The 18,689-nt window shown below is 38.6% G+C and overlaps 1 protein-coding gene across 5 annotated transcripts in view; it reads right to left on the bottom strand.

The window, feature by feature from the left end:
• The window catches only part of mctp1a (multiple C2 domains, transmembrane 1a), a 229,609-nt gene that overhangs the window by 99,405 nt on the left and 111,515 nt on the right, over positions 1-18,689 (bottom strand). For all 5 annotated transcript variants that reach the window (XM_052106496.1, XM_052106499.1, XM_052106498.1 and 2 more), the window contains 6 exons: positions 11,599-11,741; positions 11,069-11,148; positions 10,801-10,912; positions 6,634-6,672; positions 2,114-2,278; positions 1,865-1,995 (listed from right to left, as the gene is read on the bottom strand). In XM_052106496.1, coding sequence (XP_051962456.1) covers positions 1,865-1,995; positions 2,114-2,278; positions 6,634-6,672; positions 10,801-10,912; positions 11,069-11,148; positions 11,599-11,741 — 670 coding nt within the window. The remainder of the gene's footprint in view (positions 1-1,864; positions 1,996-2,113; positions 2,279-6,633; positions 6,673-10,800; positions 10,913-11,068; positions 11,149-11,598; positions 11,742-18,689) is intronic.

The raw sequence follows: 18,689 nt of genomic DNA, 5'->3' as shown, positions 1-18,689 counted from the left end.
TGTATATTTTTGAAACACAGATAAGAAAATAAAGTAATTATAAGATATACAGTACCTTGGTGAAAACTACACTAAACAGAACAAGTGCTCTTTTGAAGCATTTGACACAACGGCAAGAAACTTATAGTGAGAGATTCCGTTACAACGCTAGAATGTGCCTTATGCATTTATGTTATGAACTGTATATTATTATAAATTTTTTATCTTAAATTAATTGAAATGACTATTTGCTGTCTGTCCATGTATCATACCAAGGAAAACTTCCTTCAAGGAGTAAAGTAATGAGTTCTGTGACAACTCTTAAGTTATTTGAAATTACAGGAATCCCATTAAAATCTAGATAATGTAATTGGTAATGAGTAAAAGATTTCTATTTGGAGCAACTTCCCTAACACTAGTAACAAACACCCTAGTAAAAATAATAGTTAATATAATCTGGTTATATTTGGATTACTTTTGAATTACCTCTAACATCCTTTTTATGTAATGTCACATGTATTTAACTAGGATAATCTATTCTATTTTGATATAATGTTGCTTAAATGCATTAAAGAAAAATTATTTATTGAATCGATACATAAGAATTGATCTGATTTTAGTTTTTTTGTTTTGTTTTACATGCTATTTTTGGCCATGATGGCAGAAAAAGTTTCTTATTTAGAAGAGTTATGCTTATTTTAAACTATTGTCTTTTGTGGGGGTTTTGTCCACTGTACAAGATGTTGGCATAGTATTTCACAGATTTTAGTGTTTATCAATTTGCATAATTATTCACAAAGAGAAGGCATGGCAAAACATACAGTACATCAGGTTGACTTAGAATGAAAATTTTTTAAAGATTTAAAAGAAAAAAGAAGAATTAGGGGATCAATTTGATTATGAACAATTGACTGATGTTGCCTGATTAATACTGTATGTAATTATGTAATCCATCAAAAAGCACCTCTAATCAGATTACAAGTATTCTAATTACAAACGTTGTTTTTGTAATCTGATTACATAAAACAGATTACTTGTAATCCGTTAATACCCAGAACTGAATACCATGGTTTTCTTTGTCATGAAAGTGAAAGAAAAAGAAAGTGAATGTGAAAGTGTATGGCAAAATGAAACTGCAAGAGAGTAAAAGACTGAAGGAATTCCCTGTATATACTTCATGACTATTCTTCATCTGGTTCCTTTACTGACAACTTGTATTTCTTTACAGGAACGTGGGCACCAAACAAGTAATCGTGCAAGAACTAAAAGTTTTGTCTGATCCGATTGGGGTAGCTGATGTTGACGTCAGTGCTGGGGCAAGATGGCCAACTGATACTAAGAAGAGAACTCAAGCAGATGAGCATTTAAGGTAAGGGAAATAGCCAATTACAAAACATGCCACCTCAGTGAATTGCTACACGCATGAGAAGAAGTGTAGGGGACAGACTGGAAACTCAGCTAACTCATTGCCACTTCCCTTAGTCATTTACTCTACAGCCAGTCACTTTGAATGGGGTTCTCTCTCTCTCTCTCTCTCTCTCTCTCTCTCCCCCTTTCTAATGTGTGTCTGTATGTGTGTGTGTTTGGGCAGGTTTAGGTGGTTTATGAGGACTTTTTTTAGGTTACAAACTGGTAATTACAAGGGTATTATGCTATAAATGTGGTTTATGAGGACATTTCTAGTGTGCAGTAATGTCAACAACTTCATGGCTACAACTACATCCTCCCTAATGGCAGTAAATATCAGATTCTCATGTTTCCAAAAGCTCATTATGAACCACAATTAACCAGAATGCTTGAAAATGAGAGCATGAGAAGATGTGAATATAAAAATTTCATATACAAACTTTTAAAAATATTGAAAATGGCCAATTGCATGACCGACCTGCCCATGAAGTCATCTCTCTTTCCTGCATCTTTGTCCCAGACAGTAATGTCTACGAAACCACCATGTTCATCAAATAGGTGGAAGTCAAACTGCTCTCTCCACTGCGGGTTTAGGGTTTTTGGTATTGTCTGCACAACCGAAAAGGACACAAGCATCAGGATATAATGAGATTATATTAAAATCATAAAGGTCTCAAATCAACACCAACTAGAGTTAAAATAAAACCCTCACGTTTGTAGACCATACCTTACTTTTGTACTTTTGGTGTCCCATTCTGAATTTGACATAAGGGTCACTGAGGCCATTGGTGTCCATAGGCTGGAGGTCATGACCCTCTATAAGTCGGATGCTGACGATGCCTCTCCATAGCTGAGCTTTCCTGTGAACATCTGATAACTTCAGGCTCTGATGCTGCAATATGAGACAAACACACACACCCAGACACACTCTCAGGTAAGCCAGTGCAAATAGAAACTCACTGAAAAGTCTCTAAATGAGGTGAATAGTGAACCATTTTCAAAAACAGGATGTAAAAATGTGCATTTTTATTGGAAACATGAAAGACACATCATTTAGGGATCAGGTACATGTGAAAAACATGTACTCATACAGTGTGTACAGCATGGAAAAAACATAGTGACAGAGACAAACAACAGCAGACACAAACGTTGGCAGTGTTTCAACAGTGTGTCAACATGAGCACAAAAAAACAAACAGAAATCTCTTGAACCTATTTTAAATTAAATAATCAGCCTAAATTGATCTAAAAAAATAGGAAATTCTATTTTATATAAAGAACATAAAGCCTATTTTAGGAACATTCATTTCTATCAGGAAGACTCGCAGACTTGAGTGAAATTGAAGATGACATTTATTTGATGAATATAAAATAGAAAAGTAATGTCTCTCTTTGGCATAGGCCCCGTCTGGCGGTCCGAAGTTGTAGTACTCGGAACCGTCATATCCTGCCGGAGATAGGAGGCAGGGGCGAGGAGCCTACCCCCGTGCAGGACGGGACTCAACTGGTGATGGTGGGGTGGTGGAGGTTGCCGTGTTAGTGCACTGAATCAGCAATGTGATATATTGTGAGCAGACATATAAAGCAATGGCTTACATGCGATTGGCGGGAAATTATCCAGCTAATGGTTCGATGATGTACAGCTGCTAGTCTTCCCACTAGAACTACGCTGCGCTTACATATCTTTGGCATTGTGACATGACACGACAATTGAGCACTTTATCAGCACAATTATTATAATTTTTTACTTAAATCAGCATAATTTAAATTCAGTACAACAAATAGCACCATGGTGTATACTTGTAATTTTTCGTGTTTTTTGTTATTAAATTAACATTTCATTTACTTATTTCAATAATATATAATTGTTTAAAAAAATAACATTAGATAATTTCACATTGTGCAAAACCTTTTAATGGGTTTAAAATAGTTGACTTCTTTATGTAAAATGTAATTTATATTTCTTTTTTTATTTTGTGGTTAATATGTCACAGAGATTTCTTGACAGTTTTCATGAGATTCACCCAATAACCCCACAGACACTGCATTACATCAGCACAACAGCTGAAAAACAAAAAAAACAATTGCAGTCCTTCAGCTTTAGGAAACTGAGGTCTGTTCACTTCTGTATTTTTAAAGTAAGATATTTGCCAAACGAAAATAATTTACTGAATAACTCTTCTTAATGTGGAGCCTTTTTAATGTGTCTCTTGTTTAAAGTGCATTTCATTAAACTCAGCGCAAACACTTTCTGTAAAAACACAAAGCTTTGATGTTTAGAGCAGGCAGCTAATGACATTCTCTCCAGGTATTAGTGCCGCATGCTGACAATAACGCTATCATTGAAAAATTCCTCTTTTGTGTGCGTGTTTAAAGGAAGAGTTCACCTAAAAATAATTTATATTGTCATCAATTACTTACAGTACCTACTGTAACTCATGTCAGACATGCAAGACATTCTTTCTTCAGCAGGACAAAACAGGAACATTTTTGAAAAATGTTTATGCAGCTCTTAACCATGCAATGAAAGTGAACAGGGAACTGAGGCTGTCAAGCTCCAAAACTTATAAAAAAAAGCACCATAAAAGCAGTCCATACAGCTGGTGCTCTACTGTATATTCCAAGTCTTCTGAAGTCACTCAAAATAATACTCAAGCAAAAGTACTGTTAACTCTTAAAAATGTTATATGAGTAGAGTAAAAGTACCTGTCCTAAAATCTACTCAAGTAAGAGTAAAATAGTAGCTCATTTAAAAGTACTCATGAGTAGTGAGTTGCAAAATGTATGTCCCTTTATAATAAAAGCTCTATGCTGCGATTAAAAAATGTTGCACACATACTGTAATTTACATTCACTTTCATGGCTGTTTGCCAGAAAGAATAAAGAATATAGTTATTTTACAGGTGTTTGTGACTGACAACTTTTAAAATACATCACTTATCTATGATACTGTAAACACTACATGAATCCGATTAAAAAATAAATAAATAAAAGGGCAACATGATTACAGAAACGAAAAGATTTTATTTATTTTCAATATCATAATATATGAAACAATTATATTAAAATTGATAAAAATCAGTTCACTTGTAATGTATGGACCTACAGAGCTGAAATAATCTTAATTTTTTCCTTCTGAAGAAAGAAAGTCATACACATCTGGGCAGGGACGGATTACCGACCGGGCCAATGGGGCCAGTGCCCAGGGGCCCTTGACTACCAGGGGGCCCTTGACTGCCCGGGGGTGCCCTGGGCTTTAAGGCTGCGCGATCTAGTTTGGTGATCCCCCCACGCTCAACAACATTTGGGCATGAACAACGAACCCCATCCCCACCCCCTTGACAACTTTAGACCATGAACAACGAACAACGCCTTCAGGTCAGGTCAAACAGAACAAAATATACAATCTTATACTAGATGTTTTTAAGAAAGTAACAACAAATAAGTAAGAATTTTGACTAACAGCGGTGTTAGCATTAACTTTGTTCTTACATCCACCATGGGGTGGAATTTATATTCAGATCAGAGAAGTCTTAATTTTGGAGATCTATCAATTACAAATCCCCCTGGGTTTACATCATTTACAGTGTTTTAGAAATAAAAGAGATATCTGGAGTATAAATAGAATAAACAACTGTGTGCACAGTATGAGGTGCTTAAGTAGTTATTGTAGCACTGTTACTGTATTCCCAAGATTCAGCCAACATGGCCCACTTTGGAGCTTCAAAGACTTGGTGGGTAAGCTTTTCTGCAGGACGTCCATTCTCACACGCTGGAGAGTCACTTTCATGTTTCTGGGCCTCACTGAAAGTTGAACTTGAACATTTGTCCAAACAAAACAGGAGTTATTTGACCTCTATAGGGAATATGTAGCTATAGAGCTGTGCTTTTTGTTCTCTTGAGTTGCACAAAATCAATACAACTAAGTTGTGTAGAAATGTCTTAAACTAGGACTCCAATTGAAGACCATCAATTACCACTAAAACTACTTTCACTTGATATCATACTGACAGGTCTATTTTATAGGCTTGATATGCTGCATGCATGGACCAGAGACAAAGAGATTACAATCCCATCCCAGACTAGCATGCCACTTCCATACACAACAATCCATTCACAACAAAAGAACAAATTTACAAGCACATAAAAATCACAACAGAACTTTAAATCAATGATAACTGAAGAGATTGACAATAAATAAGTGATTAGAAACTCATTTAACACTAACAAATACAGTAATTTCCCTAACAGCTGATCTGATTTAGATAACACTAATAAAAATAAATCTGGTTTACGATGCATTTTAGGACATAGTACAATGTTACTATGAGTTTTTGTATGTTTGGACTATACCATGTAAAATCATGGTATATGAATGCACGATCTGATACCATCATTGGTTTATGGTACATCACAGCACTTTGTTGAAAATGAAATAGATATGCTTAACTGTATATTTTAAACACTTGTATGTATTTTTTATTAAATGTACCAAATAATTTAAAGTTTTTTATCTATCTATCTATCTATAATTAAAACACACCATTTAAAATGCACAAAAATAAACAAAATATGTGTTTACTGCAGTATAATATATATATATATATATATATATATATATATATATATATATATATATATATATATATATATATACAGACACACTGTATATATTCAAAAAAATAAAACCACCAACCAAATAACCAAATCAGACCCAGACCAACTGGGTATCAGTATCAAGGCTTATAATCAGCAGATCATTTATAGAATTTTCTTTAAACATTGATCTCATCCTGTGTCTCAACTGTTATCAAGTGCACTCGTGGTGAAGTGCATTATCTCATCACAGAACACAAACGTCTCTGCAGCGCATGCCAACTTGCAATAAATGCACAATGAAGATGACCAAACCATAGAAGTCTTTATTTTCTTAGCCAGTTGCTGCAATAAACAAAGGACACTCTAAAAGTCTTCAATTTGTATTTAAAGCTTCCTCTATTACTGCTCATTTGAGTCTTAAAACAAAGGATGCACTCCATTTGTTGCACACTAGGTGTCACTGTTTCTTTTCCTGTATATTGCAGCACACAGAAAATAAAGCCAGTAGAAGTTGCTTTTAAAACTGAAATAATAAAAAGTGAATTGGGAAAAAAAAAGGAGTAGGGCAGAGGGTTAAATGCCCCCTTCAGTCTGAGCAAAGAATTTCAGGAGACAGAGGATCAGTACAGGTGGAACATGCTGGAATTACCTTACTGGATCGTTTCCAGCTCCTTCTCATAAGCATGGTCTGTGAATGAGACAAAGCGTTATAAAGCCACCCCTTGCCATCTCTAACAGGCAGAGGTTGTTAGAGGTGAACCTACAAAGGGATGAAGTTCTGTTTGAATATATTTCAGATAAGCCAAGTGATCAAAAGGGGGCAGTCTGCGGAATTTTGGGGGCAGCAATTATAAGCTAAAATAAAAAAAATTAATACAAATAAAATCACACAGAAACAAACAAAATGTATTCAGAGCTTTGTTAGTTCACAGACACACAAACATGCATATGCACAGATACACACACATACAGACAAAAACATTTATATTTTATTATAAGTGATTGCATCATAACAGAGGTCAACAACTTCATATCAAAGGCTCATTGTTTAACCTTTGTGCTATGTTCCTTATTAGCTACCACTCCTCGTGTTCCCATGTCAAAATGACTGACCAGTTTAAATGGTTTATGAATCTCACATAATCCATTTATTATCATTAAATATTGTATTAGATCTTTTTTTTTTTTTTGTCAACTTTATTTCTAGCAACCAGAACAGGTTTTGTACCTCTTTTTGGAATTCATTGAAAATTGGCCTAAATTAACTGAGCTAATGCTAATAACTACATTTTTGCATTTAAAAAGCGTTTTTTATTTGTTTTTATTTTACTATATTAAGCACACTACTTTGTTTTAATGTTTAACCAGAAATTATTTTATTACAGAACTAATTGATAATAGGCTTTATTGAGATGTCAAAGAATGAAAGGGTGTATGTGTGTGTTTATGTTCACATATGTGCTGATCCAATGTTGGACAGGCTCCTGAAATCTTTTTTTTTTAACCTCATCTATTCATTCCTAATGGCTGGTCATTTCTGACTGGGAACACCACAGGTGTTTGTGTGTGAGCACGTGTCCGAGCACACACTCACCCACACACACCCAACAGCCCACATGCCCTTTGCATTCACAGGCAACCTCTAAACTTTTTCTGCATTGGTAAAAATCATACAAAATTTCAGAGCTTGCCTACGAAGCCAAAGAATGTGTGTGTATGTGTGTGTGTGTGTGTGGGTGTGTGTGTGTGTGTGTGTGTGTACACATGTCCGAGGACTTTGTGTGCATCTTATTATGCACACAAAGACTTATTTTATTTATATTTTTTTATATTAATAAATAAATATGTACTTTATATTTGAATTATATATATATATATATATATATATATATATATATATATATATATATATATATATATATATATATATATATATATATATATATATATATATATATATATATATATATATATATTATATTCATTTCCAACGGCCAGTCATTTTTGACCAGAAACAAAACAGGCATAACAAAGTGAAATAAAACCAATAAAAAGTAAAAAAAAAATTAAATTTATTTTGTGTGTGTTTCAGATACCATATGTGAATTGTATTCCAATTGGATTAAGTATAAAAAAAATAAAATAAAAAAAAAACGTTGTCTTGGTCAAAATGACCGGAACACAACATAAGTGTTAAAGAAATGAAACAGATATATTGAGTGTAAATAGTTATCGTGACTATCAACAATCTAGGCATTCATACCTCTTATAAAAGACTGTGGCTATGCTGTATATAGCATACTACCATACAAATCTTACTATTTCTGCAGTATATACTATGTATAGTGCGAAAGGTATGCCAATTTTCTGTATGGATTGAACACCCAGATTATCTACAACATTAGCCAAAATATGCAATGTACAACAGAGCATGGTCTGAGGAACACTACAGGTGAAACTCGAAAAATTAGAATATCGTGCAAAAGTTCATTAATTTCAGTAATTCAACTTAAAAGTTGAAACTAATATATTATATAGACTCATTACAAGCAAAGTAAGATATTTCAAGCCTTTATTTGATATAATTTTGATGATTATGGCTTACAGCTTATGAAAACCCCAAATTCAGAATCTCAGAAAATTAGAATATTACATGAAATCAATAAAAAAAGGATTTTAAATACAGAAATGTCGGCCCTCTGAAAAGTATAATCATGCATATGTACTCAGTACTTGGTTTGGGCCCCTTTTGCATTAATTACTGCCTCAATGCGGCGTGGCATGGATGCTATCAGCCTGTGGCACTGCTGAGGTGTTATGGAAGACCAAGATGCTTCAATAGCGGCCTTCAGCTCTTCTGCATTGTTTGGTCTCATGTCTCTCATCTTTCTCTTAGTAATGCCCCATAGATTCTCTATGGGGTTCAGGTCAGGCGAGTTTGCTGGCCAATCAAGCACAGTAATACCATGGTCATTGAACCAGATTTTGGTACTTTTGGCAGTGTGGGCAGGTGCCAAGTCCTGCTGGAAAATGAAGTCAGCATCTCCATAAAGCTTGTCTGCTGAAGGAAGCATGAAGTGCTCTAAAATGTCCCGGTAGACGGCTGCGTTGACTCTGGACTTAATAAAGCACAGTGGACCAACACCAGCCGATGACATGGCTCCCCAAACCAACACAGACTGTGGAAACTTCACACTGGACTTCAAGCATCTTGGATTGTGTGACTCTCCATTCTTCCTCCAGACTCTGGGACCTTGGTTTCCAAATGAGATACAAAATTTGCTCTCATCAGAAAAGAGGACTTTGGACCACTGAGCAACAGACCAGTTCTTTTTTTCTTTAGCCCAGGTAAGACGTTTGACATTTGAAGCCCATGTCCAGGACCCGTCTGTGTGTGGTGGCTCTTGATGCAGTAACTCCAGCCTCAGTCCACTCCTTGTGAAGCTCCCCACACATTTGAATGGCCTTTTCCTGACAATCCTCTCCAGGCTATGGTCATCCCTGCTGCTTGTGCACCTTTTTCTTCCACACTTTTCCCTTCCACTTAACTTTCTATTAATGTGCTTTGATACAGCACTTTGAGAACATCCAACTTCTTTTGCAATTACCTTTTGAGGCTTTCCCTCCTTGTGGAGGGTGTCAATGATGGTTTTCTGCACAACGGTCAGGTCAGCAGTCTTCCCCATGATTGTGAATTCAACTGAACCAGACTGAGAGACCATTTAAAGGCTCAGGAACCCTTTGCAGGTGTTTAGCTGATTAGAGTGTGACACTTTGAGCCTAACAATACTGAACCTTTTCACAATATTCTAATTTTCTGAGATTCTGAATTTGGGGTTTTCATAAGCTGTAAGCCATAATCATCAAAATTATATCAAATAAAGGCTTGAAATATCTTACTTTGCTTGTAATGAGTCTATATAATATATTAGTTTCACCTTTTAAGTTGAATTACTGAAATTAATGAACTTTTGCACGATATTCTAATTTTTCGAGTTTCACCTGTATATCCCACAATGCAATGTGCATTCAACCTGGCCTTCCATTTGTAGTGTGATGAATCAACAAAGTAATACAAATTTTCCTCAATGAGTTCTCTGTGTCCTTGTTAAACATGCTGAGGAACAATTACACATTCAGACTAGGCAACAATTATGCAAAAATGTGCTGTATGACTGCCTAATTTGTAAACATTTTCATTGCAGTCATCTAGGTGGAATAATACATTTGCTCAGAAAAAAAATCTTAAGAGCTCCCTTGAAAGTTGAAGAAAAATGTCTAAAATTACTGAAAATGAAATTTAAAAGTGAAAGTTGGGCAAAATTAGTTATAGAGTTGGCACACATCTTGACCAATGAATTTAAATGATTTTTCCAGTCGTTCGTAATTAGTGAATAATGATTATTAAAATAGTTTTTATAAAGATTGCACTACCAAAGAGCAATTTGGGATTTTAAGCCAACTAAATATTGTTCAGACAAACTATGAAAATTGCTATGAAGTATAGTAATATCCATTTTTTTTTTTAAGATTACATGTCTGAAAATAAAAATGTTCAGCCTAAAGTTGTTAATATTATTAATATTATCACCCTAAAGTTGCAATTAAAAAATGACAGCAGAATTCTTCTATTTTTTTGAGAATGACAAACAATGGGAATTTTGGAAATCTCCATAATATTTGATCAGCTCTGTTAATGAGTAAAGTATCCAGTAATTTAGGCACAGCTGATCCAGCACTACCATATCACACACCTGCTAAAATACATCAATTAGAAACAAGTACATGGAGATATGAAGAACAAAATAGTACTCACTGCTTCCCTGAATTCTCCTTCTTTTGGAATAAGTGTGACTGCCAGCTCAAGTGAACCAAGGTCATGATTGGGATAGTGGGGATCTTTGAGGTCAAGTGTCACATCCAGTGTCCTAAAAAGGCACAGAAAGAATACAGTTAATTTAAGGAACAACCTGACACAGTACCAGCTATCAATGTTTTTGTACATAAAATAACAGTAGGGGGAAGCAGTGGTAAACTTAATTAATCGGCATGCATTAGATACATTGTCACAAGCGTTAGAGGACCTTTGATGTTCAAGGGACTCTAAATAGAGATATGCAGAACCCATGAAGTCATCCTGCAGCCCAAAGTCATAGTCAAAGACCTAAGAGGAAAGAAAACACCCGACAGATGTTGATTTGAACACTCATAATAAAGAAAAGCATCAGAATGTTCTTTGACCATTTAAAAGGTTAGTGTATATGCAGAATACAAATTTACTGGATTACTTACTTAAATGTGTTTTAATCTGGCAAGTAATGAAGAATTTAACTGGCATGTCTACACAACATTATTAAATTTGGACATCCTACATCTCTGAGAACGGTTCATGTCAACTCAACTTTGTTAACTTTTTATTTACTTATTTGTTTGTTTATTTATGTTGTAATCATTCATCTAGAACCTGCCCTGAAATAACCAATGAATTAAAGTCATTGTGGCTCAACTTATACGAAGAAGTTCAAAAAAGGACAACAAATTAGGATTCATTAAGTATTACTATTGCAAATGCAATGCATGATTTATCAAACCTTGATTAAGTTTCATCATGTACCTTCACGTAGAGTGGCTCTCTCAAACTCTCCAACAGCAGACTGACTTTCTCATCCCATACAGGGTTAAGGTTCTTGTGGATTGTCTTGCTGCGGAACACCTCCTTCCCTGCGATCTTAAACTTCACATAGGGGTCGCTGGTCCCTGCGAACACATTAAAAAGAAAACAGCATAGTAAGCATGACTGTGTTCAGGGACATATTTTGGGGGCACCAGTGGCAGTCCTGGCACACTTAGCGCACTTAGGCGAGATATAAAATATAAACACTGTGTGTGTGTGTGTGTGTGTGTGTGTGTGTGTGTGTGTGTGTGTGTGTGTGTGTGTGTGTGTGTGTGTGTGTGTGTGTGTGTGTGTCGAGAGGAGCATGTTAACTCAACTTGTTACAAATTTGTGGTAAAATCTGTAGCTGACATGAAATTTCAAACAGTGACAGCTCCTATAATTTTACATGCAAGTTCATAACATGAACATTTGCACTTTTTAAAATGTATTTTTCACCCCACATTTTAAATGTGGTTGTAAACTGAATATAAAATAAAATGTATGCTTTCACATGTATATTTCTGTTTGTATGTGTGTGTAATACAGTGGCACTCCTTCCTTCATCCAAGTTTAACACTCATAAATGCAACGGGTGAATGGCATGAGAAGATGTTCAGAGGTGTTGTACAGAGATATATTTAATGACTTTGTGTTGTCTCTTGGAGTACAAAGACATATCAGTATGTCCACAGCATGAATGTAGGATCTTGTGTATTTATGAATGTTAATTAACAGAAGTTCGGGAGGAGCATGTTCATTTAATCTGACAAATCTGGAGTATATAAACCGAGTATATAAAACTCTCCTGACATCCCACCTCCACCCCATCTCCACCTAGGGGGTAATCAGGACTCGAGTCAAGTCTCGAGCTCTGAGCCCTCCAGTATACGGACAACAAGCCAAATACGTTTATTGCTTCAACACAAGATTACATTAACATACAAACTACTGAAATTGAGTCAATTAACAGAGGTTTGAGAGGAGCATGTTCATTTTAATCTGACAAATCACAAATTACATTAACATTCAAACTACTGAAGTACCCTTTTAACAACTCTATAACCTGTAAATCCACTCCGCTAGCTAATTACACTTTGACATTAACATCTGTTCAGCACATAGAAAACAACTGACCGGAAGTTAAAAGACAAAATGTTCAAGATGGCTACGCGCTAGTTTCTCTGGCACATAAGGTGAATAGCGGAAGTTAGCTAGTCATCCGAACATCAACTGCACTTATTAGATTCACAGATTTTAAACTGACATGTGCAAGCACACCAGAACATCAAACACACTGTGGACATGGTTCGTTACTTAGCATGATGCATGAGAATCCGTATTTGACTTACTGTTCTTCATACTTCCGTTCATTTTTGCTAAAACACTTGAAGTGTTTCACATGAATGAATCAGCATCTTTGAATGAATCTTTCAACTTAACTAATTGTTCTCATTAACTTCCACTGTGAGCAACTCTGTTTTTTCAACTAATGATTTGAAGCAATTATTCAATTGATTCATCTCAATCAGCTCCCTAGTTCAGTAGTCAGGGCACTGATCAGGTAGTCGGCCATTTCTAGGGCTGCCTCAATAGCAAAATCATTCTAGTGCACTGAAACGTTCGTCCCTTAAAATTTACAGAATGCACCGTAAAAATCATTGTTGCTCACTGGGTGTGTTCCATTCATTAGTGATCAACCCTATACCCCATTACCTTCAAAAAATTTGAACATCCACTGTAAAAGCTGAAAGGTGTGGCTCAAAAATTACATTTATTCATAACTAACATTTTAAGTCATTTTTATTGGAAATTATTTTTGAAGCGATCTTACAGCATGACTATCATGATTGTTATCACTTCGAAGTGCCCTTCAGAAGCTGATTTATCCAATTTAGAATGCAGGGATTATGTGCCCTTAACAGAATGTTTGTCATGTCTTCTGAATCTTTCAATTTGTTAGAAGACGAGCACAAGGGTATTAAGTCAAATACTTATTTTCTCTTTAAAAGAGATGTTTGTAATGTCTTTCATCCACAAATACCATGAAAGAAAATAATCTTTGAAATATTAGAGTTTACATTTACGCATTTGGCAGACACTTTTATCCAAAAAGACTTACGGTCAAGGACACAATGGTGGAGACCATGGAGTTAGAACCTGTGACCTTCTGATTAACAGCCCTGTGCTTCAGCCACTATGCCACCACCACTCCAGTTGTTAGAAGTTGTTAGAAGAAGGTTAAAAATGCACTCCTTATATTTTTTATTTCTTTGTCATTTAGTTTTTATAATGGCACTCTATGTTTGAAATGCTACAACGAAAATGCACTGTGTACAACAAATTTGTTGATTTAATGTGTGAGCTTGAATCACCAGGTGATTGAGTCATCCTATCTACTTGAATGGAGAAGGACAGAAATCTCCAAAACAGTTGGTCAAGATTACGATCAAAGAACATATTTCAAATCGGCAGTAAAATTGGACAACAATGGGATAAAATTGTGCTTCTTTAGCTCATATCACACACACACACACACACACACACACACACACACAACTATTTTTTGTGCTGCTCCAGCTAATGTGCAAGTACGTTCTCAAGTTGACTGACAGGCAATGTCTGTAGCTGAAATGTGATTGACTCTTACCTGTTAGGTGGGAATTCCTTTTCTAGATCTGCCATATTATGGTGTTCTAATTTCTCCCATTATTTTTAATACAAGTGGTTTGTCTTGGTCTAAACAGTCTTTGCGTAAATTAAAGATGTAATTTGCAGATACTGGTGACTGAATATTTATTTTTTCGCCCCACTGGTTAAAAACTCCTAGTATCTGCCTTAACACCGAATTACTTTTGCAACAAACTACAAGTTTTAGAGACCAATTTTGCAGTATATACGCAGCAGTTTCCCAGTAATTTGCAAACACTGCAAGAATATCAATACAGCTTCACTGCGTGTGTGTGTGCGTGCTCAAACTCAAAAGTAACTGTGGAATATGTTGTTTGGATCCAAGGGAAGTCTGTGGTCGGACGATGTAACACTCGCAAAATGTTGCTGCCACCACAGACTGATCATGGCAGACACACACACACACACACACGGTGAAAAAATCCTGGCATCGTCCCTGATGACAGAGGCTCATTACATAACCTGAAACTAAATAAACAGTTCTCAACCGAAATAATTATTAAAAGAGTATTTAATAGCATTTCATGTGTGGTAATCCTAATACACAAGACTATCAAAAGAGATCTGACTTTCTGAAATTGCCAGAGCAACATCACAACATGAGATACGGGTGTGCAGTATTATTAAAACCACTAGATGTCACTGTGTCTTCAGTGTGAAATCTGCTCAGTGCTCTGCATTTGTCATCTGACCTGTTCTAACTGCAGTAGACCTGGGTCTATAATCCATCACAATTTCAGACATGAAAAACCTTCGGTAATATCTAGCCCCAACCGATCAGACCTGTAAAATCACAGCATCTGCCAGGCAGATCTTATTGATCTGATTGGTTTCACATAACAAATTTGGCATAGTTCTTCACATATAAACGAGTGCTAGGAGTGTTTGTTTTTTGGTTTTGATTTTTACCAGTATGAACATTAGCTGCATCAATAAAACAAGTGTGCATATTAAATATACAAGTCAGTATGTCATAACACTCTACAAATATGTGGTTCTAAACTATTTTGGTAACGATTTTACAATTGTTGGAATTTCAGAGCAGGTAAGTAGCATTTTGATCATAAAATAGCACAAATAAAGGGAAAATCACAAGTTTGTATTTATTATAGCCTATACATAAGCACAGCCTGTGCTGCCAAACCACCGAAAACACAGATTGATGGCCCTGGATTAAGCTATTCCATTATGCAATCCCTTAAATTTGATTATACTGACAAAGACAAACATGAAAGGCCAGGAGGAATGTCAATAGTCCGAAAAATTACTGTTGCATTTGCAGGGAATGAACCTCCTTATGTTTAATTCAGCTCATGTTCTACTCTACAGAAACCTGTGGGTCTGTGCAAAGATCCATGACCCAGTATCAACCATAAAACAGTGTGTGCATGTATGTTTGAGCATGATTCAATATGCCTGATATGGTCCTGTGTGAATACTTTTGCGAACACTGCAAATAGTATGCATCCATTTACCTTAGATCTGTCATGTAAACTAATTGCAGACCGAGGCACATTATATAACTGAGAAAAGTGGTGGGGAGGGCATGCAAACAGTGACTCCCTAACAGCGTCATATTTACTCAGTGAAATCATATCAGTTCGCCTGCAGGGAATCTCCATTCATCACCTCTGCAGTGTGTTCCTTTTTGTGCCCATCATAATTTATCAGAGTCCTCTCTCTCTCTCTCTCTCTCTCTCTCTCTCTCTCTCTCTCTCTCTCTCTCTCTCTCTCTCTCTCTCGAGGGAAGCCCTGGTAATGTCATTAGAGCCGTGGGTGATGCATTTGGCACAGTAATCAAACTTGCTCATGTAGCTCAGTATTACAGCATGCTGTACGGTCAGTGATATTACTCTATTTGAGAGATTCAAAGGGTCAGTCAGATTAAAAAAAAAATTACATGTTTTTTTTTTTCCTTAATTCCACATATAATGTGAGTTCCCCTTCTGTCGCTCTCTCCACGTTGTGTCAGAGAAGCGACACTAGGGGTCTCTCTTGAGCGCCGATATTCACCTCTGAACTATGAAAAAAGGCCAATGAGAGTTGGCAACAAGTATTTGCATGTCCCGCCCCCGGACATACAGGTATTTAAGCGGCGCAAATACGGGAGTTCATTCAGAAAATTTCTTCGGAGCCGATGGTCGTGTTTGCAGACTGCTGTGTTTTACACACCGAGTTCCTGCTATCCTCTGCTGCATGCTGTTGGATTCTACGGCGCACAACAGCGGCTTTCTCCTGTTTGCACGGCTGTGCACTTCCTGCCCCGGAGCGCATCGATAGTTGCAGATAAGAAAGATCTCTTACGAGTTCTTTCATTCATAAAAGAGTGATTTTATTTAAAAGAGTAATTTCCTCTAAAAGAGCAAAAACACAGCGGCGTTGAACATCCTTTTAAGGACGCGTCTTTATAAAGATGACTTTCCGCCCCTGTGTTGTTCCTGGATGCGGTAGAGTACTCTCCGCTTCCGACGGCCACAGGCGTTGTCTCGTGTGTCTGGGCAGCGATCACACTGAGGCTGCGTTTGTGGATGGTTCATGTTCTCATTGCGAGAACATGACCATGACAACATTGCGGTCGCGGCTTGCTTACAACTGTAAGCAGGCCACTCCAGCCGCCCCCCGCGGCTGGAGTGGCCTGCTGTACTCCCTTCTGTACTCCCTTCCCGGTCCTGTAGAGAAACATCCTCGCTCACCGCGAAGGCCTACAGCACTACCGGATGCGCTACTTCCGCCCTGCATGCCATGGCTCTCCTGCAGGTCCACCAAGCCAAGGCACGTCGCAACATGCACGGGGGTGGCCCTGATCCCGACACGCTGCAGGAACTGCGCTCAGTGACCGACCTCGCCCTGAGAGCGACGAAGGTCACAGCGCAGGCACTCGGGCAGGCGATGGCCACTGTGGTGGTCCAGGAACGTCAGCAATGGCTGGACTTGGTTGAGATGCGTGAAGCTGACAAGACTCGCTTCCTCAACGCCCCTGTCTCCCAGTTCGGCCTCTTCGGCGACACCGTTGAGGACTTTGCCCAGCAGTTCTCCCTGGTGAAGAAGCAGACGGAGGCCATTTCGCACATCATGCCACGCCGATGTGCGAATTGCACAGTCAGTGTGCAGTCAGTGCTGGAATGCCTCGCTTCAGACCTCCTCCCGCCACGGCCCAGGCCCCACCTGCTCACCGAGGGCGTCCTCCCGCGGCCAGAAGACCTTCTGCTCCGCCCCAACCTGGGCCCAGCTCTCAGCCCCGGCGTCGAGCAAACCGCAGGAAGCGTACGCCCCCTGCCTCACGGACCCCTTCGAGGACCCGGAAGGCTCCCAAGCGTCCCTGAGACAGCGGACCCAGAGGACAAGAAGTTAGCTCCGGAGGTGGTAAGACCACTCCGTCCCCCGGTGGAGGGCCGGGAGGAGAATCTTTTGTTTTTTCATTTGCCCCAAATTCTCAATAAAAGAGCTATTTCCTTTACCTCTGGGTCACATGGCCCGCAAATGCCGTTCTCACGGCACTGTGCTTTCAGGCCTCAACAGTCTCGGCGCCCAGGATGCGGTACTCCCGCCCTCAGCCCCACGACTGTTCCCCGGCCGGCCAGTTCAGACGAGTCCAGAGGACGCCAGCATCAGACCTCCTCCTCAGTCACGAACCCGCCCCCTGCTGGGTGCACGGAACAAGGTAAGTGCTTTGAGTTTATTCTCAGCACCAGAGCCTCGGGACGCCACAGAGCCTCCCGACGCCGCGTCACCTGTTCCGCACCGCTGCGAAGCCCCGCCGGGTACGTCCAAAATACTCGTCCCCTTGGTGCCCCTAGCACGGAGCTTAGAGGCATGGCTTTCACTGCCCAGCTCGTCACGGTGGCTGCACCGACCATCCGACTCGGTTACGCAATTCAGTTTGCCAGGTCTCCGCCCCTTCGTGGGCGTTCGTTCCTCCGCGAGTGCACGGCTGAACATGCCCACTCCCTGCGCTGAGGAAATCGCCTCCCTTCTAATCAAGGACGCGATAGAGCCTGTCCCTCCGACCGAAACGAAGAAGGGTTTCTAAAGCCCTTACTTCGTTGTACCCAAGAAAGGCGGCGGCATACGACCGATCTTGGACCTGCGAGTTTTCAATCAGACCTTGTCCAAACTCCCGTTCAAAATGCTTACCCAGAAACAAATTTTATCTGGCGTCCGGCATCTAGATTGGTTCGCAGCGGTAGACCTGAAGGACGCGTACTTCCACGTCTCAATTCGCCCTACGAGGAGCGGGCATACGCATACTCAATTACCTCGACGATTGGCTCATTTTGGCCTCCTCGCAGGAATTACTATGCGCACACAGAGACCAGGTGCTCAAGCACCTCGGCCGTTTAGGGTTTCAGGTCAACTGGGAA

The sequence above is a fragment of the Xyrauchen texanus genome, chromosome 3 (genome assembly GCF_025860055.1).
Source record: "Xyrauchen texanus isolate HMW12.3.18 chromosome 3, RBS_HiC_50CHRs, whole genome shotgun sequence".
Classification (NCBI taxonomy): domain Eukaryota; kingdom Metazoa; phylum Chordata; class Actinopteri; order Cypriniformes; family Catostomidae; genus Xyrauchen; species Xyrauchen texanus.
Note: the sequence above shows the minus strand (reverse complement) of the source record. Positions and strands in the feature narration are given on the sequence as shown.